General features: G+C 22.4%; 1 protein-coding gene and 1 long non-coding RNA gene across 2 annotated transcripts in view; one reads left to right on the forward strand and one right to left on the reverse strand.

The window, feature by feature from the left end:
• Positions 1-18,907, forward strand: part of LOC126904683 (uncharacterized) — a 62,854-nt gene that overhangs the window by 21,693 nt on the left and 22,254 nt on the right. The gene's annotated exons all lie outside the window — the stretch shown is intronic.
• Positions 2,989-18,907, reverse strand: part of LOC126904668 (intermembrane lipid transfer protein Vps13) — a 44,292-nt gene continuing 28,373 nt past the window's right edge. Inside the window, exons 34-60 of the mRNA XM_050683877.1 lie at positions 18,339-18,428; positions 18,095-18,277; positions 17,754-17,897; positions 16,631-16,801; positions 16,423-16,574; positions 15,206-15,323; positions 14,097-14,321; positions 12,528-12,752; positions 12,233-12,436; positions 12,031-12,168; positions 11,797-11,958; positions 11,421-11,578; positions 8,508-8,613; positions 7,446-7,681; positions 6,913-7,075; positions 6,615-6,828; positions 6,295-6,470; positions 6,080-6,199; positions 5,899-6,014; positions 5,643-5,838; positions 5,446-5,563; positions 5,241-5,362; positions 4,980-5,149; positions 4,729-4,843; positions 3,710-3,850; positions 3,480-3,650; positions 2,989-3,390 (exon numbers count right to left, since the gene is read on the reverse strand). Coding sequence (XP_050539834.1) covers positions 3,292-3,390; positions 3,480-3,650; positions 3,710-3,850; positions 4,729-4,843; positions 4,980-5,149; positions 5,241-5,362; positions 5,446-5,563; positions 5,643-5,838; positions 5,899-6,014; positions 6,080-6,199; positions 6,295-6,470; positions 6,615-6,828; positions 6,913-7,075; positions 7,446-7,681; positions 8,508-8,613; positions 11,421-11,578; positions 11,797-11,958; positions 12,031-12,168; positions 12,233-12,436; positions 12,528-12,752; positions 14,097-14,321; positions 15,206-15,323; positions 16,423-16,574; positions 16,631-16,801; positions 17,754-17,897; positions 18,095-18,277; positions 18,339-18,428 — 4,233 coding nt within the window. The 3' untranslated portion in view covers positions 2,989-3,291. The remainder of the gene's footprint in view (positions 3,391-3,479; positions 3,651-3,709; positions 3,851-4,728; positions 4,844-4,979; positions 5,150-5,240; positions 5,363-5,445; positions 5,564-5,642; positions 5,839-5,898; positions 6,015-6,079; positions 6,200-6,294; positions 6,471-6,614; positions 6,829-6,912; positions 7,076-7,445; positions 7,682-8,507; positions 8,614-11,420; positions 11,579-11,796; positions 11,959-12,030; positions 12,169-12,232; positions 12,437-12,527; positions 12,753-14,096; positions 14,322-15,205; positions 15,324-16,422; positions 16,575-16,630; positions 16,802-17,753; positions 17,898-18,094; positions 18,278-18,338; positions 18,429-18,907) is intronic.

Here is an 18,907-nt window from a genome sequence, read left to right on the forward strand (position 1 = left end):
AAAAAAAAAAAAAAAAAAAAAACACATCATAGTAAAATTAATACCTTCTCAGCAATACCTTATCAGTAATACCTTCGCATCGAAGCTAAAATCGATTGATCATTCTGAAAACAAAATTAACTCCTATTTCTATCATTATTCCTAATTAGTAGTAGATTTATAGGTATAATTTATGAATAAATATCTATTAAAGAAATTCAACGTAGTATGAAATTGAATTTAAAAATTTAGTATTGTAATTTTTTTGGAGAATTTATAAAAAATTATAAAGTACTTAATTATAAGTAAATTATAAGTACTACTTATATGGCAAACGTGTATGAAAATTGAAAGGTTTGACACAGAACATTTTAGATAATAATTTGTTGTTAATTATTGTTAGGGGCTTGTTTAATAGTTGAGGATCTTGGTCAAAACCAAGAATCGGAAGCTACCCGACGTCTGCTCAAATATCGTCCCTATCTCCTTAAATGAGTTTTAATTGCCTGAAGGAGACACAGGCAATCGTGTACCTTAGTTACAGGGGATAGATTATTAAATAAAATTAGACTATTGTTTTATGTCAACGACAAAGTAAGGTTATATTTAGATGTTCAGTAAATATAAGTTATATGTAATGTACAATACGTCTGACCTGAATCCTAGTACAGTTGGTTAGTAGGTATATCCAAGTGAGACGGAGTTGGTTGGCTATGATGACAATTGGCGATAGACGGGTCGTTGAATAAAACAAGTAAAGTTATAAATAATATAAATAAGACGAAAGTAATAATATTGAAAATTATGTCTATAACGGCCACTCAAACACAACTGCCCTTTGTTAGTTCGACGTCAGTAGCTCCGGGCTACAGACGAGTAGAATTGTCATATCAGCATCCCCCTCTATGCTAATTAATATGTATTACGAATTAAATAAATAGAAATAAAACGTGTGTAATATAAGTGGTAAGAACATGGTAATAAATGTTCTTACATTATGAATAAATGGTCTGCAAAAAAATTTCGTTAGAGTCAAAAATATACTTTTTATTATTAAATTTTTAGTGCTAATTTCAAATCAGCATTTATATGTTTTCCATCACCAATAATTTTTGATATAATTACTTATTAGATAAAAACTATAAGAAAAATAGTTCTGAATATTTAAACACCAAAAGTTACATAGAAATTATTAATATTTCTTTTGAAATTATTTACGATAAAAAAATAATTAAAAACACAAAAAAAATATTTATAAATAATTACAGATTTTAATTTTTAATATTTTAAAAATATTCAATTGAAAATATTATTTTTAACCTATTTTTTTGGTATTTTAAAGTTGATTTTTTGAAAGTTTATAATAAAAAAAAGATCAACTTCAACTTCTATTTCCTTAATTATACCCAGATTAGTAATTCTTTTAATTATATAATATATAATTTTTAAAATTAATTGTTTTCAAATTATTATTGATTTTGATTTTTAATATGTTAAAAGTAATAATTTTGAACCTACTTTTAATTGTCGTTTAAAGTGAAAGTTTTATTAAAAAAAAAAATGAATTTGTTACCATAACAAGTAGCTCAATTTGCAAGTTTGAAATTGACATTATTAAATAGATAAAAATGAAATTGTTAAGATTAATATGCTGTCAGCAAATTTTATAATTACTATTTACAGTATATTTATCAGAGAAGTTAGATTTTTATCGTAATAGATCACTTAAATAAAAATCATAGTAATCATTTCTAATTAACTTTTGGTGTTTAAAAAGATTCTATAATGGAAATATTCAGAATTTAATTAATTTTAATGATTATATATCTAAAAAAACCAATAAAAAAAAAGTTATTCAATTTAGCCTATTATAAAAATAATAATTATAAAAAAATTGGGCAGTGTATTGCCCTTATAAGATATTTTAAAATAAAATAAAATACAAAACCCAGGATTTTAACACAAAAATAGCATATTTTTGAATTCGATAGCCATTTGCGCATAGAAGATAGGTCGTCGGGACAAATTTTTTATTTTATTTTATAGTACATGACATAAGTATTAATTTGACATATGTTTAAAAGACGCAGTATTTCCGAAACATTTTCAAAAATTAAGTAGAAAAACTTATTTTTTCTAAAAAAGTTACTATGTTAAATCTCTCCAGTGAGCAGAATAAGTGTTAGATTTTCAAAAAAAATTATATCAAATGAAAGGGAAATATCTAAGGTTTCAATACAAAAAAATATTATTTTGATTTGTTAATATTAGAAAAAGTTATGGCAGTTTTAAGTACAAAAAACATCCCGATAGAAGATGATTTTTATCATTTAAATTTGTAATATTTTTGGAATTTTACTCCATTTATGGGGATCGAGCGAATTTTTTAAAAATTTTGAGGGTAATGTCTTCGACTAGATAAGATATTTTGATATTTTGACGTATCGTTAAAAGAAATCAGTTCAGTGAGAACTGAGAAAAAGTGGTTACAAAAACTAAAACGCACATAGTAAAATTAATACCTTAGCTTCGTATTGAATCTAAAAAACGGGATTATATGACTTTCCCGTTTATGTGTTTTCATCTAATATTTGTCTTACTGTATAGCAAAAAATCAATTCTATAGGTACAGAGTATAAAAATGGTCAGACACAAGAAAAAAGTAAGATATTAATACATCATAACAATAATATTATTTGAAATTTCCAAAAGTTCATGAGATGAACGATCTTATTAATCACTGAATATGTCAATTTGAAACCAAATATTTGAATGAATTTAAAATAATTAAAAACAAAAATGAAAAGTCAACTATTATGTATTATATTTTAATTAATAATAAAACATGATAAAAAAATGCATATAAAAATAACAGTAATTCTTTGTATATATTATCACAATATTTGTTAAAAAAAAATAGTATAATAATATTTTAATAAAACTTTGAATAAAAAATAATTAATAATAAATTATTTATAATTAAGATCAGTTGATTAATATTTAGTTCATATAAAAATTCAAGCTATTAATAACAAATGTGCTAAAATTTAATTTAAAAGTTTTAACAAATTAGGTAAAACTAAAATCGTTTAGTTTTTTTCACCTTAGCTCATATTATGTAATAAATTATAAAACATGCATTAATTCTAAAAAAATAAAATTAATATACTCCAAATTTTGGCATAAGTAAATCTTATTATAAGCTACCATCATTTGCATACATGTTTATTAAAAACAATTTCTAATGAAAATTATTATTGTAATCAAAACTATTTTATGGTTATGTATTAATCTTAATTTTAATAATTTTTTTTAATTAAAATCATCTAAAAGAGATGTTTTAGATGAGTTTAGAGATTTCACGTCTGGATTATAATCCTTCATTAATTCACACATTCTTTCGGTTAACCACTAAAATTATTAAACAAATCATGTTTATAAAAATAATACTTCAACATATGTTTATATATATTTGTAAATAAACAATATATAATACATACAATACAAATTTCAGGGTTTGTAACCGTAATCAATTTAGTTTTTGATTCCCTTTTTTTGAAACACCACCAAAAACACTTATTGGAATTACTATCTTTTGCATGTATAAGTATTCCACGTGGTTTTATTTTTGGGGAACTTATCATTGCTGGCCAAACATACTCCCATTGAATCTAATTAAATTATGTTTGTAATTTCAAAAAAATAGTTATATTTATTTTATGACCAATACTTTGTATGAACCAGTCCAGTAGCTTCGAACAATATACATAATTCTTTGAGATGTTAATACAAATATTTCTTTATTAGAGACTCCCATTCTTAAATGGTAAATGTAGTTGTCTGTTAATTTATAATTTCCTTCTTCAACTGTCTGTAACATTGAATCGAGTAACATCAAACACATAAGTATTATGTGACCTTACCAAAAGATTAACGATTCACAACAACCCAGATATAATCTTATTTTGATATGTTTATTTATAATTAAGGACTTGTTAAAGGGATCAATGGATAAAGGTGTACACCAAACAAATTTAAAAAAATTATTTATCTCTTTATGCTAGTGTAAATATTAATGTGAGTGAATATATATTTTCATACAATTTAAGATTATTTAGAATTTTCAATCCATTATTTTACTTTTAAAACTATTAGAATTTTAAAATTACATGATTTATATAAGTACTATCCTACCTAATGTAAGTGATATGAAAAAGTTTTAGAAAATCTTTTCTTTCTGAATGTTTTTAATAAAAAATAGTAAATACCTTTATTTATTGACCCCTTACTTTATTACAATGTAAATTAAAAATGTTACCTAAATATATAAAAATTTGACACTCATTTTTAGTGTACAATAAATTATTCTTTATTAACAAAAATCGAACAATTTTGGTGCTATTATAATTTACAAATGTCACACTAAATTCAATTACTAACTAAACATTAATAACAGAACGATTACAAAAGTTCAGTTTGTATAAACAAGTAAAAATCTTATCCCAGAAATATTAACAATAAATTGGATGAAAAAAAGACAAAAATGAAAATAAAATAAGTAAGTAATTAGAAATGCAGACAAATGATTTTTTTTAAATTTGTATGCATTTACAGTGTTTTTCTGGTCACAATTTACTTACTTTTGTTAAGTAAAAAGATGTTTAATACCAATTTTATATTTTTCATAAAAATTGTTTTATCACAATAAGTCACTTGTTACATATAATTAAAAACATTGGTTTTCTTCACCTTTAATAGTTTGTATCCTTCAGCTTCTCGTTTACAATAAGGTCTCACTTGTTTATCTTCTTTAAAATGCCTAGGCAAACGTACTCTTTGCACTTCTGATGTTGTATCAGTTACCCTGTAAAATTTAAAATCGTGCAGTAGAAGAATATTGAGCTAAAGTTCTGAAGATGGAAAAAATAAGACTATAGAAAAGACAATTAAACTTGAGAGTTGAATGTTACATTAAAAAATTTAACATTTTTTGTACAAACCTTTTAATAGTATTTAAAGTCCCACTGGTAAAATCTAATGCTCCAGATAAAGGTCTAGCTACAAGACCTACCATCCCTTTGCTCATTCCTTTAAAAAATCCTTTAACTCCATCACTACGAGCCCCACTTATAGGCTTTTCAAAAACACCTTCCACTCCTTCTACAACACCCTATACAAACATATTTGTTTTACTATTAATATGTATAATAAGTAGGGTAAGTAATATAAGAATGTCTATATTTTAATGTTTCAATAATTACCAAAACAAGTCCTCGGCCACCCTGTGCTAGCCCAGCAGGGAAATTTTTTGGTTGCTCATTCATAATTTCTTGGCGTTTTTTTTGATAATCTTTATCAAATGTTAGTGCTGCTATGCCTTTACCTAAAAATGTATTATATAAAAATTATATTAATCTAAGATAGAAAATAAAAGTATTAGAACTATTAAATATTAATTATACTAACCCATAGCACCTGTTATTCTACCAACTGCTCCGGCAGCACCTCCAACTGTATGACCAAACAAACTTTTAACACCTAACACTAAACCTTCTGCAAATTCTTCTGGACCCTGAATAGCACCCTAAAATAGTAAAAAACAAAATTGATTAATTTTCACAAATATATTCATTATATATTTAAGATTATTAATAAGTATTTACTTGGAAGGGCTCATAAAACAGATCTTCAACTCCTTGCTTAAAACCTGATACAAGACCAAATGGATTTCCTAATACATCTAAACCCAGAACAAGTACATATAACTGTTTAATAAGTTGACTAACATAATGATGTTGAGCTTCCATAATCAACTGACGTTGGTTTAATAAGACATACTGTCGTTCAAAAAATGCCAACCTTGAAAAAATAATATGATTTAAAGTGTAAAAATGTAAATTTTAAACTGAAATTGCTTACTTTAATACAACATCTTGAACACTAGTAATAGTTACACCAACACTTTGCAAAATAATACTAATAATTGGTGGAATATTTTCTAATTCATCTCCACTAAGGGAAAATGTGACATGAATCTAAAATAAAATTAATATAAATGGTAAATTATTGAAGTATATAATCATTTTTAATGAATACATACTTTAAGTGGGGAGAAATGGAGCATATCATAATAGTTCTTTTGTTCTTGTAAAGATAAATTAATAATTTGTGATTCCAATGGTTTACTTGCATAACATAGATCTTCATTAAAAACTTTTAACTAAATAATATAAAAATTAATGTTAAGTTTTTCAACATTTCTAATCAAAAGAAATTGTTTAAAAATTAAAAATTTAATTTAAAAAAAAATCCAACCCTTTCTTCTTCAGTAACTTCATACTTTTCAGTCATTTTAATAAGAGCATTAATGAAACCTATGTCCAATTTAATATGAAATTCCTGGATCAACATTTTATAGTATTTGTATTGTTTAACAGAACTATATTTATTCAAACGTTCTACTATACTAAGCTCCACAAACGGTTTCCGTTCTAAAAATAATTATAGTTATTAAATAATTTAAATGGTTAAGAAACTTCTTCTTTGAGAAAATTTGCAATAGCCCTTAGGGGCCACAAATGAAAAAAAAAACGTTTTTTAATATTAAATTCAATTTTAAATTAACTGACACTTACCTGTTTGCGCTATTGTTTTAGGGGGAGGAACAGGAGCAAACACAACAGGAAATATACAATCATCTAACTGACTATCAATTTGTAAATTATTTATCTTTGCATGTATTTGAGATGTATAATCTGAAGACTGCAAATTAAGCCAAAATCCAGTATTGTAAATTCTTCTAATATCTTTTTTTGATGGTTTTATAATAATATTATCTTCAAAATTAACCTTAAATAATAATTTTGTATTATAATATTAGTAATTACTACCATCAATAATCATTATATAAATTATATTTTTGCTTCAGCATACTTCAATGTTTAATTCTTTAATAGAAACAATTGGTTCATTATCACCAACAGCCAACTTTCTATTATAACGTATGTAAGCATTCTCAATTAATTCACATTCATATTGTTCCATAGGTTTATAACGTGATCCACTTAATTTTTTACTTTCCCATATTATTCCAGAACTAAAGTATACAGTAATTTATTAGGTATATAAGAAGTTTTGTAAATAATAATGACAGTAAAATATTTATTAATTTCTTATCCATTTTTACTAAAACAATGATTCAGTTTTTAATATTATAACGATCCAAGTAAATTTTTTAATTTAATTTCACTTTGTAAATGGTTTAAATTATAATAAAACTACATACCAAGTTATCATAAACTTTATAAATATATTATAATTCCAATGTTAATTTACTAATAAAAATATAGAAGGAAATTTTTTTATTAACTTATTTAAAATAAAAAATCATTCATATTCAGCACAATATCATTGAAAACTCATTAAAATAGTAAATAAAAAATTTATTTAATATTGATAATGTATACCTTCCAATTCTTAAGTACATTATTTCAGTGCTTATGTCATTATTCACCAATGACAAGCCTAAAGAATGAATTGAAACTAATATTTCTTGATTAATGAATTCCAATTTACTTGAAGCTTGACAATCTTCAGCAATAAGAGCATCAACAGTGAACATAAGGATTCGTTGTAAACCATCCAAAAATGACACCCAATATATTTTAATACCATTATCAAGACTGAACACTCCAACACCATCCTGGAAAAAAATTATTTATATAGATGTTTAATGCTTAGAAAAAATGTGGTAAACTAATATTTTATTAATTGTGTTAAAAAAAAATTAATTCAAGTATTCTAAAATCATTTTTTGGGTAAATGGTTAAATCAATAAAAAATGTTTTATATTAAAAACACTCAAATTGTCATCTAATATTATTTTATAAAATATTTTACAGATTTATATGACTTTGGACAATATAATTCATATCTATGTATTATATGTATTATGTTACAATATACTAAAATTATCTCAGGATATATTCTAAGTAAAGCTTCGATTATAGTTATTCATTACAATATAATCATAATTAATACATTTTAATTAACATTTAAATCTATAGATGTACTAATATTTATAAGAAAAAATATTATTCGATCAACAAACATAAAATTTAAAAATAACTTTTTAAACAGTTATAAGTATTATCATTAAAAATGTTTTATAACAATGAAGCTGAATGAATTTAATTATACCAAAAACCAGACAATTTTTTCATCATTATAGATTAATAAATAAGATACTTGGTTAATTGCTAGAAGAATAAAAAAAAAATATATTTATGAGTAGTTGGCTAGTTATATTAACACATTATGGATATTGAAAAAATTTAAAATTCTATATATCAGTAATAAGAAGTTTTTAATATAACTTCATTCAGTTAATTTTTCATGTAACTTTAAAACTGATAAATTATTGGTTTTATTCCTATTATTAACTGATATTTTATTTTTATACTGCATAACTGTATTTAACAACTCTTAATATAAAAAAGGTAATTTGTAATAAATAAATAAATATTTACTTTTCTTAAATCCGCTTGACACTGCATCATATTCCAAAAAATAATAGGATTATCAGTGGGAGTTGACCACGTAAAAAACATTTTATGTTTAGGAGGTAATATTTTTCTAAAAAAAAAAAAAAGATTTATTCATTATTAACAAATATATACATTTAGTTGTTTTTTTATTTTTATTTAAAGCCTAAAAAGGGAAATATCTAAGGTATTAATAAAAAAATTGTTTTAAATTATTTATTTTTCAAAAAGTATGATAGTTGTGAATTTCCCCCATTTACAGAGAAGGAGGGAAATTTTTTTCAATTTTTGAGAGGCATGTCTTCTAATAGGTACGATTTGTGAATCCAACCTGTGAGCAGGTGGTAAAGGGTCAAATTTTCAAAAAAATTATATCAAATAAAAGAGAAACAGCTGAGGTACTTGTATATAAAAAAAAAAACGATTTTGATTTGTTAATTTTTCAAAAAATTATAGCAGTTTAAAGTAAAAGAAACATTACAAGAAATGCAATATTACACAAATACTACATTTATTGTTCAATTTCAATAAATTTTTTTTTTTTTTGTAACTATTAGTACGTAACTTAAGCTTTAATTTAACATATGTTTAAATCTCAGAATATTTCCAAAAAATTTTCAACCTCTTCATACAGAAACTCAGCACAGTGGGGACGTGGCATAGTTGGGTCAAGTATAATGATATCTGACAATAATCAAAATCATTATCATAAAAAAACGCTTCATGGCAAATCTGTAGATTCTTTAATTCTAAGAAATTGGTGGATAATTACAAAAGCAAAGTGAACTCTTATTTTCTTATTTAAAACATGATTACAAGTTTTATTATTTATAAGTGTAATATATGAATAAATATATAAAGGGAAGTTGTTATATTTAAAACACAAGTATGTTGAATGAAAGAGGTATATAAATAGTATTTATCATAAAAAAATTATATTGACTTATATATTTTTCAAAAAGTTATAGCGTTTTAAAGTTAAAAATGTAAAAAATAAAATCAAGAATTTTAACAAAAAATACCATAAGGTAGCCATTTTTTACTGTGAAGACAAAATAAAGTTTTTTTTTTCCATAATTAAGTATATTAAATTAGCTTTACTTTAAGGTATATATAAAAGTGACAGTATTTTCAAAAGTTATCATTTTGAATTCCTTTGTATTGACAGATAAAGGGTCAGATTTATAAAAAAAAATGTACAAATCATAGGCAAAGATATTATGCATCTATAAAAAAAAATTGACATTTAAATCACTATTACAAAAAACGTTTTGATGCAAATCTTTAGATAATGTTTAATTTTAAAAAAATTGGTGGATTATTACAAAAGCTACATGTTCTGCTATTTCCTTATTTATATCCTGAATAAGATAAAGTATGTCTAATGAAAGAGGGATATAAATATTATTTCTTATAAAAAAATTGTATTAATCCAAACACTTTGCAATAAGTTAAAGCATTATAAAGTTAAAAATTAAAAAAAAAAATTGGGAATTTTCACATAAAAATAGCATTTGGTAACTATTGTCATCGTGAAGACAAAATATTATTTTCTCCATGATAAAATACATTACATTAGCTTTAATTTAAGATATATATAAAAGCGTCAGACTCTCCAGAACACTTTCAAAAGTTAAGTTGAAAAAGTAAATTTTTTGTGAAAAAGTTATCATTTTAAATCCCCTCCTGTGGGTAAGTAAAGGGTCCAATATATAAAAAATATACCAATTGAAAAGTAAAGACATCATGCATCTATGAAAAAAGAAATTATATTGATCCATTAATTTTTCAAAAAGATATAGTATTATAAAGTTATATTTATATTAAAAAATTATATTGATTTGGTTATTTTTAAAAAAGTTAAGTAATGTCTTCGACTAGATACAAATTGTGATATTTTGACGTATCGTTGAAAGAAATCAATTTGGTGAGAGTTGAGAAAAAGTGGTAACAGACACAAAAAAAAAAACACATCATGGTAAAACAATACCTTCTCAGCTTCGAATCGAAGCTAAAAAATGTTTATGCAAATCTATAAATAGTATTTAAATTTTATAAGTAATTATTGGATTATTCCAAAAGCAACAAACTCCTATTTCCTCAATTATATCATGATTACCAATTTAATGATCTTTAAATTTAATACATGAATAAATACATATTATAAAATTAATTTAATATGTAATATTTTGTATTTTATACTTTTTAAATGTATGTTTCAAGTTTTAAACTCTCCTATATATAAGAAAATTGACCAATTTTTTAAAAAAATATGTCGGTTGAAAGGGATTTATATAAAGTACTTATAAAAAAATTGTATTCATTCATCCTTTTTTCAAAAAGTTATAGCAATTATAAGTTGAAAATTTAAAATCAATAATTTAAACCACAAAAATTACATATTTTTTAACTATGGCATCCAATTGTACATAGAAGATAAGATATCAGGATAAGTTTTTTTTTCAACTTATAGTTTATAACATAAGCTTTAATTTAACATATGTTTGACACTCGGAGTATTTAAGGAACATTTTCAAAAATTAAGTTGAAAGATAAACTTTTCATTAAGTTGCTACATTGAATCCCTCTTTAAACAGGTTAAGGGTCAGATTATCGAAAAAATTACACCAAATAAAAGGGAAATACCTAAGGTAGTTATAAAAAAAAATTGTTTTAAAAGCTAATACAGGTTCTAGAATTACCAAATGTTCGTCCATTGAATCAAAAAAAAATTTTTTTTTATAACTTTGTTTTGACAAATTTGATTACAATTAGATAAGAACAAGACAATTACAATTTTTGTAATGTAATAAAAATACAAATTTTTGCAATTGGACAACTCAATTTATCTTCAAATTTAATTTTATTGAACCAATATTTTAATTTTAAATAACTTACATTTCATCCAAATATTCTGATAGATCATGTTCAATAAATTTAAGATAATTACTAGTGTGATTAATTATAAGAGCAGGTGCTATTCCTTCTACATATGGATTTAGTGTTATGTATGCACCACTTTCTGTTATATGTGTATCAACTTGTATAGCACTAAACTAAAAAAAAAATACAATAAAAATTATTTATACAATTAAAAAAAACAGTAATAAATAAAAAAAAAATTAAGTTAATTGTGAAAATATTTTTTTTTTACTTATAGGTCAAGAGATTTATAAGGACAACAAGCAGTATTTTCTTGGTATGATAACAATATACAATTTGAAAAAATAAATAAATGGTTGTTATACATAAATGAAAAAATAAGATACTTTACTTTATTTCTAAGTCGTATTAAATCACATCGTGACTTGTAAAATGGCAATGGTGTAGATGTATCAAGTGTACCTGTAACTCGAACAACAAATACTTTATCTGCTAACTTATGATTGTCAGTAATATTTTGGGGCCAAAATGGAGTGCAGTTGTTTGAACCTATCTATTAATTAAAATTTATGTATCATACATTTTCAAAATATAATCTTATAAAATTTTACAATATATAACTTACTTCTATCCAATTTTTAGCAACTTTGTCAGCTTCTTGAACATCAATAGAAAATGGACATTGATTATAAATAATATAAAAAGGAGTAAGTATTACTTGTTTTGATAATGAATTATTAGTCAGTTGAATATTAACTCCAATCTATATTTAAAATAATACATCATTTATTTTTTTTTAATTATTTTTTTTGTTTTAAAAGCTATACTTGATATAGAGTTTCATTTGTTTTACACAAAATTGATCCAGAGCTACCAGCGACATCTAAAGAAAATCTATCAGACCATAAACCAGAATCTATTTTAACATACGCTCTTTTGTTAGCATAAAACATTTTTTTACTAAATGACCACATTAGTGGTTCTGAAGGATCAGATATATGACGTAATGTGTTATTATCATCATCAGCAGCCTATATACAAACACATACACAAATATTTAGAATGTAATAAATTTATATTCCAATACAGTCAATTTTACAAATTTTAAACAATTTAACCCACCTTGTAAGTAAGAATTTGCTCAGTTTTGTTTACCATCCAAAAAGGACAATAAAGTGTTTTGATATGAGTACCACCTTCATGGAATTCTGTACGTACACCAAAATTAATTACATTAGCATTTGTTTCAGTTTTTTCTTCGCTATTTTTAAATGACCAAATAGAAAATTCATCTGGGTGTTCTTCCACCATACATTTGCAATCCCAATATTTATTTAAATATTTTATCTGTCATAGATAACAATCATTTTTAATTATGTAACATAAAATTTCCTAACAAGAAATTTATTTAACTTATTAATAAAATATGATTAAGGAATTTATTAAACAAAAAAATAAAAATAAATTAAATGACATATTAGTTATCAACATATAAATTTATGCAAGTTATGTATTATTTTTTTCAAACTTATTAAATTAATTTTTACAAAAAGATTTTTTTATTACAACTCAACTTTTTTTTTTACTCCTTTATGTTACATGTTGTTCTTGAATTATTTTATATTTTTAACTATAATGGATCATTTTTGAGCTGCTTTATATAAAAAAATTAATTTCCTGCAATCATTACTTAAACTTATAAGTTTAGTATAAGATAATATATTTAAAATAATGTAATATAATATAATTTATTGAAAATTGACATGAGTTTATAAACTAATATCACATAAAATAAAAAAAAAAATTGATTTGCCATTTGAAAATTTACATAAATTTATAAGTAAAATTAATGATAGAAAAAAATTTATTTTTTGTATAAAGCAGCTTAAAAATAATCCATTATTGTAAAAATATAAAATAATTTAAGAATATCATGTAAAATAAAGGAATAAAAATAAAAATAAATAATTATTTTGTTTTATAAGTAATTGAGTTAGTTATAATAAAAAAAATCATTCTGTAAAAATTAATTTAACAAACTTGAAAAATAAAATAAATAGCTTGCCTTATTAAATTATATATTAATACCTAAATTTTCTATTGTGATTTACTTTATTTGAAAGTTGACATAAGTTTAAAAATCATCTATTTTTTAAAAGAGTAAGTTTAGATAAAAACAATTTTATAAAAAGTTATACTGATGCGACAACATTTTTTAGATATAATAGATTATTATTTATTACCATATTTGACCATTGTACTTCTAGTAGTCAGTTTTGTGTTATTATATATTACTTATTGATTATAAAAATTATTTGACAATATATTCTAGTTCACCATTTGGTTTTATTTTTAATTTTAAAATGCTACTTATATGTATTTAATTAGTATTTCATATTTAACATTAATTCACTTATAAATTTAAATTCATCATTAAAATTGATATTAATACAAAATTATAAAGTAAAATTATTATGCTTACTCTGCAAAAAATTTACTTACCCTATCCCGCTCCCTTAGAGAAAATATTTTGAGATAAACAAATTTAATAATAATGACTATTTTATTATGACTATTATGATAATTCTATCAGTTTATTGTTGTTAAATAAAAATTTGTTAGAATTTAGAATTTGAAATTTTATACAAATATTTACGTAGTAAATTAAATACACTGTAAAAGCAAATTTACTTGTAATGTTAAACATGAATATCCAATCTCAACTATTGGTAGATTCATTTTTTCTCCTGGAGTCAATGTTTTAATTTCAGAATCGCCTTGCATTAAACAATCTAAATTTACTGGCAAAGCATTTACTAATATGACAGTGGGATACAACTGAATATTATAACAATAACTGGACATTAAATAACGATCAGTATGTTCAAAATAAATATGTTCCATGCTTCCTAAAACCTGCATAATCAAAATTCAATTATAAATGAAATTTTTTTTTTTTAATCAATATTTTTGATTATAAATTTGAAGTATATATTAAAATGAAATACATAGACAATAATTAGTTAATCAGAAATTATAAACTTCTGAGGTTTTAATAAAACAAATTTATATAGATATATTACAAAGACATAATTAAATACTAGGTAAATAAGACTACAAAAGTATGGATGTAGTAATATTTTCTATAAGCAATGTTCACAAGAAATCTCAACAAATAGTGTAATCATATAATCAAGTAAAGTTGCCTTTTAATACACAATACTACTTTTGTCAAACTTAGATTAAGGGATATTCAGGGAACCATGGCCTATGAAACTTATAGTTTAAGAGCCTCAAAAATTTCATTAAATCATAAGATAAAATATATATTATTAATGACGTCAATGGTATTGGACTTCAAACTTCTTGAATTTATTTAAGGAAGTTGACAATAGAAAATACTAATACGCCTATAATTTTAGTTATAGTAACCTGATTTTGATAAGATTTAAGAAAATGTTACTCTATACGACAGTACTACAAACATTATTAGTAAAAGTTTCTATATACTGAAACTACTAGTAATCTTATTTTTTGGATATTATTTGTAGCAGAATGAAAATGGAATCAAAAAAATTATTTATAAATTTAAAGAAATTATGGGCATTTTTCATTATTATATTATATTTTTTCATTTATATTAAACATCTTTCTTAATAACTTATTGTTTGTGAAATAGAGAGGACATATACAGAGCATAATAAAATCAAACTCCTGCATCTATACATTGAGGAATATTTTAATCTCATAATCTTTATTATGTATAAAAATTTATTTAATTATATTAAAAATTTTATTACTTGTATAAAAAAAGGATCTTTATCTTCTACTTGATTTGGTGGACACTGTAATAAAGCTCGCAAGTTAATCACAGGTTGAATGTCTTTCCAAATAAATGGCTTAATACATATTTGATATCTAAAAACAAAATTGAAAATTTATATAACAAAATTATTACTGATCATATTTTTTAATAAAATGTATGTTATGATTAATATCATGTAAAAATAAATAATTTTTCTATAATATTAATAAATATGTTTAATTCAGAATAAATAAAATGTATTAACATATTTTTAAAATATTAAAAGGTAATTAATCATAACAATAATCTTATATTTCAGAAAGAATGTTTTTTAAGTATAATTACTTATTATGTAAATTATTATTTTTCCATAAAACCTGAAGTTTACATATTCATTTATAACTGAGATTCAAAATAAAATAACAGTATACTAATAAAAATTTGATAGCTAAAAAGCAAGTTAAGCTCTATTTTGTTCATTTTAAGTGATTATATAAAAAATATCTGTTAGTTTATAAATATTACCATAATTGATCATATTATTTTTTATTTAATTTTATGATAATGTTGTTTATTAGAAAAAAAAAAGTAATTTTCAAAATTTTTTAGTATACTCAAAATAAGATAATTAAAAAAAATACATTGATTTTTAAACTTAATTTTTACAATTATACAAAATATCCTTATATTTAAAACACATTAAGGTACATTTATTTCCATGATATTATTGGAGAAATGTAATTAAATCAGACGAGAAGTTTATATCAATGATAATAAGATCAGAGTTTGACTTAAAAACAGAAAAAATAATTCTACATTCATAAACAAATAAAGTATTAAAAATATTTCAGATATTAAACACACATAAAAACAAATTTTGATATACTTCATCTTTTGATGAAAAGTATTATAACGAAAATTTGGTTTCAATCGGAATTAAACTACTTAGAAGATTGATAAACATACAAAGTGTAATGAGAGAATAAATTTTATTTTTGATCACCTAAAAAGTAAGGAAAAGTGAGTTACTGCCTTATTTGTTGCCAATATTGATATATATATATTTTCATTTTCAAAAATATATTTGTTATATGAAAAGCCTAACAATCAATAAATATAATTTTTTTTTCTTATTGAGTAAAATATTATATAATAAGAAATGTTTTATATTAGTGCTCTGACTAAAATTATGTATAAGACTTAATAACTTACTTTTCTGAACAAAAGAATAATTCTTTTGTTTGTGTATAAATTGCTTGTACTGGCAAGTTATATGGTTTTCCTGGTTTTGCTTTTCCTATCATTTTTAATTTACCTTGTTTTTTATAATAAAGAAAAATGTTTTCGTTAAAATGATTATGAATCTAAAAAATTGAATTGAATTATTTATTATACAAAACTTTTTTATTCTTTTTATTACTTGTACGATACTCCTTAATGTGACAACCATGCTTCCATTTACAACTTGGGTGTCAGTTACTAATCCCCACGGTTCTTGTACAGAATGTAAATTATGTTTCATATTAAAATATCTCTTATCAGCTTTTATTAATGGTACACATAATTCTGTAGTATTACTGTTCTCCAGTATCTTTCATTTAATATTAAGAAAATAATTAGTTACTTTTAAACATTTAATGAACTCTTATATTTTAGTTATAATAAATTCATTATTTCAATTAAAATATGCGTATTAACTAAATTAATTTTATGAGTTTATTTGTAAAACATTATTTAAGAATAAACTGTTAATTTAATTTAAAAAAATATATAAGGTGTTTAGTAAGTAAGAAAACAGGTTTATATTGTTCTCATTGTTTGTAACAATTTACCTATTTCCTTACTTACTGAACACTTTATATATTATTAATGTGTTTATTAGAGATAAATATTTTACAATGAAAATGTTTGAGAGATGATTAAGATCATTTTTTTTAAATAATTTAATAATAAATGTTCATGAAGATTTAAAATAAAAAGTAGTTATAATAATTAGATGAATATATAGATTATTGAAAACAACATGTGTATACGGCAATTATATTTCATTTCTTGGTATACAATAAATGATATAAATAGGTAATAGGTAACATTTTTGTTATTCAGTTTACTTATTTTAGAGTAGTCAATGCTATGAAATGATAATGAATTTATATTTTTACGTTTAAAAAAGGTATAAATAATTCATTGTTAACAAAACACTTAGTAATTAATATTTACTATATTATAACACTTAATGATATTAAATTATCATAATAAATACTTAAATTTAAAAGCATAATAATCTATCAAGAAATATTTTAAAAAAAATTTGGCTCTGAGGGGGGGTTTGAATATAAATCTCTCCTTTCATATGTATGTAACTGTATATAATCATCATATTATGATTTTTAATTAGTAAAATTTAAAATATATATTAAGATCTTTCTAAAATATATATTAATTTCCTAAATTTTTGAAGTTATTTCATTTTTAAGGTTACTTGAAGTCCCTAACACTAGTCCCTAAGTTCGTAATTAGTATATATGTAAAATTTTTTAAACCTTAATTTTTAAAGATCTTTCAACAGGTTTGTTTTGACGTAAATGAACTGAAACTGGCTCATCTTCCTTCAGACAAATATTGAGATTCTCTCTATCTCTAAGAATTATATCATTAATCGTTTCATTATTCTCATTATTACACAACTGTAAAATCAATTTATATTTAAAAATTTCAAATAAAAAATAGTCCAGTTTTTTATTAAATTCAAAAATAACAATTCTAAAAGAAATACATAAAATCTCAACAAATTTAATTTTCCAATGTTATGAACTACAAATAGAAAAAAAAATTGTATTTATTAAATGTTTAATAAAATATATAAATATTATTTTATTATTACTTTGAAGGGAGTATTTGAAATTAATACGGTAATATCAAACCCTAGATTATTTTGTACAACATATGGAGCAGCTTCAATTTGTTTTGAAAGTGGTGTCTCAGCTGTTATTGCTTCATTAAATGCTTTTCCTAAACTTGTTAAAACTTCTAAGGCGGTTTTAGTCATGGTCATTTCAATTGTTTCCTTAATAAATAATATTTTAATTAATATTTGTTTTAAAAATTCATTCTATTTGAGTTTATACATAAGAAATTAATGATATTTTCATTGCTGGTTTCCTTTGAAATATTTCATCTTGATCTTGAGGTACTTTATTAGGATCGTGTGTTTCTAGCTATTAATTTAATTTTTAATTAGTATTTAATTTTTTTAGTATCAATATCTTATTAGAATTCTAAATGTATAATTAAACAAAAATGTTAAATTTTAAGTGTATAATACAAATTTTTCAAAAATAAAAAATTCATGTACCAATATTTTTATGTACAATAAACAAATCTCCCAATAAAATTGAAATTTTGTTGTGTAAAACAATACACAAAACACTATTTTAATGCATACAATTAATAATATAAAAATCCCATTTTTGACATATCTACCTTTAGAAAACATCCATAAATATACAGTGGTTTATTAATTATGAACCACTTAATTAATCAAAGAAATCAAAATAATATATATATATATATATTTTTTTTTTTTTTGTTCAATGTTTCTCTCAATTTTTCAACATAGTTTTTAGCTTCGATGCGAAGCTGAGAAGGTATTGGTTTTACTAAGATGTGTTTTTTTTTTTTTTTTTTTTTTTTTTTT

Source organism: Daktulosphaira vitifoliae, unplaced genomic scaffold, assembly GCF_025091365.1.
Source record: "Daktulosphaira vitifoliae isolate Bord-2020 unplaced genomic scaffold, ASM2509136v1 Scaffold_4, whole genome shotgun sequence".
NCBI lineage: Eukaryota > Metazoa > Arthropoda > Insecta > Hemiptera > Phylloxeridae > Daktulosphaira > Daktulosphaira vitifoliae.